This window comes from Pollachius pollachius (assembly GCF_949987615.1).
Source record: "Pollachius pollachius genome assembly, chromosome: 11".
NCBI lineage: Eukaryota > Metazoa > Chordata > Actinopteri > Gadiformes > Gadidae > Pollachius > Pollachius pollachius.
The window spans coordinates 7,666,561-7,672,029 of record NC_136944.1 but is presented as its reverse complement, the minus strand read 5'-3'; the positions used below and the strand labels follow the sequence as shown (position 1 = coordinate 7,672,029).

Here is a 5,469-nt window from a genome sequence, read left to right as displayed (position 1 = left end):
GAGTCCTCAAGACTGGGACCAGCGAGGAGGGGGAGAGGAATGGAGGGGAGGAGAAGGAGGAGGAGGAGGGGGAGCTGGAGGATACAGAAAGGGGAGGAGGGGGTGGATAGAGAGAGAGAGACCGAGTGAGAGAGAGTGAGTGTGGGGGTGGGTGGTGGGTGGGGACATGAAGGGGGGGGGGGGGGAGGGGGGGGTCTCACCAACCACCACCACCACAAAAATCCGGTTTCTTCCCTCCCTCCTCTCGCCCCCTATATATTTCAATGTCTATTGTCTGGCTCGACAGAGCCGCTGGTTCAGCTGATGGCGGAGGGAGGCGGTTACGAGCTAAAATATCAGATGCTCAGATGAAACATTCCACCGAACGCAATGGGTTTCTGTACCGTAGCGAACTACGCATTCAGAGCCTTTTTTAAATTAAAGGCATGAGCTTGAAGGGCTCGGGCGACGAGACTGGCTTGGTATATTCTGTACAAAGAAAAAAAACTAAAAACGCAATAAAAACGCATTAATGACAACGGCGCACTTTAATAAGGGGCCAGCAGTGAGCATATTGGATTTGTCCTACGTGTGTGACATAAGTTATAGTGGTACGGCCATGTTCCGCGTTGGGTGTGTAGCCTGATGTGAGGACAACACGGAGGCCCTGTAGTAGAGCTATTTTCGGTCATTTTGTTCAGAAGACGCCATTTTTAAGAACGAATGACTGGGCTGGCTGGCTGGCTCGCGCGTTTGCACACTCCCTCCCTTCCTACGATTCTCTTCACCCAGTGTACACACACACACACGCACGCACGCACAAACACACGCATATACATATATAGACACGCATACATATATATACACACACACACACACACACACACACACATAAATACACACACACTGCAGATACGGCTTTTCGAGTCTGGTACAGACATTGTAGTAGGATAATGTAACCGTCGTACGGCGATCGAAACGGGTTAAAAAATATGCTTTTTCAAATTCGGTTTTAAGATTATTTTATTGATAAGTGCATCGCACGTTGAACAACTGTATGAACAGTTAGATCAAGATTAAGGCTATAGCTTATATTGCTCTTTGTTGGCTCAATAATTCTTAAAATACGCAATAGCCTACCACATATGGATGAAGGCTAATAATTCAAGTTATTTTGCCCATTATAAATCTAAAGGGAAACACCCTCTGTCCATAACATTGTGGTTCACATTGCATCATTCGCGATGTGCAGCTTAATAGGTCCACAAATATGTTGTTCGCCATAATTTGCCTATTTAAATTTTTGTGAAAACAAAATTATCTTTATTTAAAAAGTGACATTCAACATGTGTAAAAGTAGCCGAACAAAGCTTGTGAACATAGTTTATGCATCTCTTAAAAATGTCACTTAATTCTTTCACTTTTAAAGAAACCTTCACATTCACTAAAAGCATAAACTTAATAAGAAGTCAATACCCTCAAACCAAGTAAAACGTAATCTGCAGCCAAGAACACTATCATATCTAAAATGCAGACGATTGGAAAACAACCGGAATCTCAAAATTAATAAGACTGTATCACACTATTTTACATCAATTTATGTAACAAAATCGGTGTAAAAATCGCCTCACAGTAGTGCTAAACCATAAAAACAAAAACAGACATGTGCATTTATTCATCGTTCCGCTGGATCGGGAGGTTCGGACGGCGCCCCCCTGTGGACAAGAAGAAGAAAATAATAAATATATTTCTATACAGTGTACAGCTCTCTCGAGTCCTGCATTGCAAATATACCTGCCGCTACGGTTTCTCTAAAAGACGACCCGGGGGGGAGGGGGGGGGGGGGTTATACATACCCAGAGTAGGGTGGAGGAGGAGCGTCGTGCTGCCCGCTTCGGTTCAGAGCCTCCCTGTACGACGGCAGGCCAGGAAGCACCGTCAGAGGGGTCATCTCTGGGGCCGGGCGCCCGTCAGCAGCTAATCTCACAGGAGAGCTGGACCACAGGGGGACGTGATGTTGCATTAGAGTAATCCTATTGCATTTCACTAAGTAACAGCTGGCTTGGTGGCTCACCCTGGTTCCATTCCAGCCTGCGGGCTTCGCTACGTGTCGTTCCCCCTCCCCCTGAATATTGACCCCCTTTTGCTGTCAAGTATTTGTGTGGCATACTCACACTTTCTGTGCTTGATTCTTTTTTTTTTTTATTCTATTGTAATATACTATTTTTTAAGCACAGAAAATACAGAGTACGTCACACAACCATTCCACTGGATATCATGCATGTGTACGCTACAAGTAAAATCCCTTTGAATCTTCAATCTAATGCTGACACGTCCGCTTCTTGAACATGTTTTAGTTCAGTGAGCAAACTTATGCTGTTTGCTCAAATTTGCAGAAGAACACCATAATTTCTTCTCCCAATCGTTCGGACTCTAACCCTTCACTAAAGACACACCTAGCTAACCTGTAACTCATCCACCCCTATCCCCACCCTCCCAACCTCGGGGCCGGGGCCCTCAGGTGTAGCTCCCCTCTTATGGATGAAACAACGTACTTGCCCGACCTCCTCCCGGCCTTGTTGCGGGACTTGTAGCAGTAGAGGGCCAGCACGGCGATGATCACGCCCGACACCAGGATGGCTATGAGCCCTGCCACCAGGCCCGCCACGTCCACCCGGGGGGCTGCAAGCAGCATTCATCACACTTAGCTTGGGCCACTTATATGGTGGCGCCGGGACCCTCTCTCTCTCTCTCTCTCCCTCCCTGCTGTACCACCACACCTCCGCGTGCCAACATTATGCCGCTTGGTAGCACGGAGCCAAGCGGCGGGGCCGTTTAAACCACCGTGATCAGGCTGAACCACAGCGTTGGATCTCAGCGAGGTTCAAAGGGGGAACTGAATTGACAAACGGACCATGTAAGGGCTGGCCTCCCAATTCTGGACTTCTTTAAAAACAGGAAGTCGATTTTCCTTTTTATCGACCCATCAGTATCTGCGTGCCGCCTGCTTTATTGTCTTAATGCACGGTCAAGCACCTTGAGATCGTCCCAAGCGATGAAAGTTTGCTAGACAACTTAAATGTATAATTATTAGAGTGATCATTTTTAGATGTCATCAGCATTAGGTAAGCAACATTCTGTGAGATGTGAGATAAAAACAAAATACAGTGTTTGAATACATATATAAACATCTAATTTGTGTGTCGGATGTTTTAATTTCAAAGAGTCAAATCCTATGCAAAGGGCCTTCACAAAATAGAAGTAAAGAGTTACCTTGATCGCTTGTATATGTATCCCAGAAGAGGTTCTAGAAAATGGAAGCATAAGAAGATTAAACGAAATAGCTCTATTTGGAAAAAACGTTTAGGTGAACCTTTTACACACACACACACACACACACACACACACACACACACACACACACACACACACACACACACACACACACACACACACACACACACACACACACACCACTCCTACTCCTCCTCCTCTGCCCCCCCCCCCACGTGAAATATTTGCAACTCACATCTGGCATCAATTGAAGAGGGCTCTCGCCTTTTTTATGTAGTGTAAATGGTAAAACAGTTTGCTTTCTAAGCTTCCTTTCCCCCCCCTTTACTGTTAATAACGACAGTGTATTAACATCAGATTAGGTCAAACAGATTCCAATGTCCAAACAAAACAAAACAAATAGGCCTGTATTGTATATTTAAAGACTCTTAGGCTGTTGGTCCAGAGGGATTCGAGCAGGACCCAAATCGGATTTCTTCAGCTCTAATGTCTATTTTCCAGCTACCACGTCAGAAAACAAAGTCAGAAATGAATATTGTCTGTAAACCAAACAAACTTTGAAAACAAGCCAGAGAGTATCTGTCTGTGTGTGTGTGTGTGCGTGGACGTGGTACTCCTAAGCAGCGTGTCGGCCCACCGTCTGTAGGTCGTCCTCAAACACCTCTCGGGCCTCCTCGAAGCTGCAAGTCTCCTCACGGCACTCACGCTCCAGGTCGTCCGAGCGGACCAGCTCAAAGTCCCAGCTGTTGTAGAGCAGCGAGCGGGACAAGAAGGACGCTGCAGGCCTCTCCCCCAGGAACACTGGGCCGGTCACAACCACAGGGTTGAATCAGCGCAGAGAAGGAAGAACACGTCAACCATTTGGGCAGAGGAGCCAAATGGTTACACGGCAAGAACCATGTGCTGATAAAATCGGATGACAGAGGATTCATCTAGTTTGGATCGATCAATTAACTGTACACAAACACAGCATATGTGCAGCTCGATGCGTCAGAAATACTTATATTTGGTTCATGGATCATTATCAAATGTATACTTTAGTTTCTCTTGATTGCTTGGAAGCACTTGTACGACAACACGCTGGAGTCCTGTCCATTTTGATGGGCGTTTCCAATTCTTTGTTACATTTTATCAACTTAAAAAAGATATTTGTGGATTGAAAATCCACCAATAATGATCAGTTGCAGCCCTACTAACAATTCCCTGACCTGTAATAAAGATGAATAAAACCAGCACAAATAAAACCACATCTGCTGGGAGCCTAAAGGCAATATAACGCCTCAGTAGCAAACAAGGGGAATTAGTAGCCTAAAACTCGGACAGAAACAGATGGATAGTTTTCTCTTACCTTCATTATTGTTGTGGATCACTCTTGCTGAAACAAGATGGAGAACCAATGCTAGGCCAGAACAGATCACTGCAAAGGCTGGCATTTTCAAAAGCAAAAACTAAGGAAAAATAAAGAAAAAACATCTTATTATTTGATAGTGAAAGTACATTTAGCAAGAGAGGCTATACTAGTGCCATTTTACATCTGATGGGTTACCCTTGTCAAAAACAATGACTTCTGTGTATCGCTGTATTCTGTGGTTTGTCACCATCTAGTGGTGGATTACGTTTGGTTTGTATCCCAACGATTATGTATTATCATGTAACCAGAATATGAATATCGACAATCTAGTGCGTAGATCATATATACGCACTAGATACGAAACACCTCAAGTTTATATTCAGCGCACGGATCCGTCTATTTCGTATTTTCAAAAAGGCTGTAGGCTACAGACGCTTCCAGCTTACCTGACTGGTGTTTCCTTTAAGGGCTGAAACCGTCCAAATAAAGAAATAAAAACTATTTATAGGAAATGTTCTTTGTTTTCAGACTCTCCCGCGCGACATATTGAAGGGCAAACCCAAAGGTTTGCTATCGATTCAAGATGATATATTTCCTTGTGTTTGAGACGGAGCTCAAAAAGTGTCTTCTGTTCACCTGTTTGCCCATAAACACCATCCCCGGCTTAACGTCACGCCACATACCTGTTTGGCAACATACCTCCCTGGTCATGCTGCAGGCTTCATAACCACAGCGAATCAGATGGTTGTGCGCGAAGAGATGATTGAACGAAAGAAAAACAAACCGAACGGATCAGGGGGATTTCCTCTCGGCAGAAAAGTTTGTTTCTTAGCCTCTATTGGTAA

The 5,469-nt window shown here is 44.8% G+C and overlaps 1 protein-coding gene across 1 annotated transcript; it reads right to left on the bottom strand.

Annotated features, from left to right (window-relative positions):
- Nucleotides 1-990: 990 nt before the first annotated feature.
- prrg2 (proline rich Gla (G-carboxyglutamic acid) 2) lies at nt 991-5,287 on the bottom strand. The gene is made up of 7 exons (XM_079746894.1): nt 5,071-5,287; nt 4,622-4,721; nt 3,911-4,074; nt 3,253-3,286; nt 2,535-2,661; nt 1,836-1,973; nt 991-1,694 (listed from the first exon to the last, which is right to left on the bottom strand). Exons 2-7 carry the CDS (start codon nt 4,704-4,706, stop codon nt 1,655-1,657), a joined length of 588 nt encoding a protein of 195 aa, XP_079603020.1. The 5' UTR covers nt 4,707-4,721; nt 5,071-5,287; the 3' UTR covers nt 991-1,654.
- Between the last annotated feature and the right edge of the window lie 182 nt (nt 5,288-5,469).

Bases quoted from the DNA above. Each gene is read 5' to 3' on its own strand.
- prrg2 (XM_079746894.1), bottom strand. From the start codon at position 4,706: ATGCCAGCCTTTGCAGTGATCTGTTCTGGCCTAGCATTGGTTCTCCAT. The intron at 4,075-4,621 runs GTAAGAGAAAAC...TGACCGGCCCAG, and splicing joins GATCCACAACAATAATGAAG to TGTTCCTGGGGGAGAGGCCT. The intron at 1,974-2,534 runs GTACGTTGTTTC...CCTGTGGTCCAG, and splicing joins GCCGGGAGGAGGTCGGGCAA to CTCTCCTGTGAGATTAGCTG.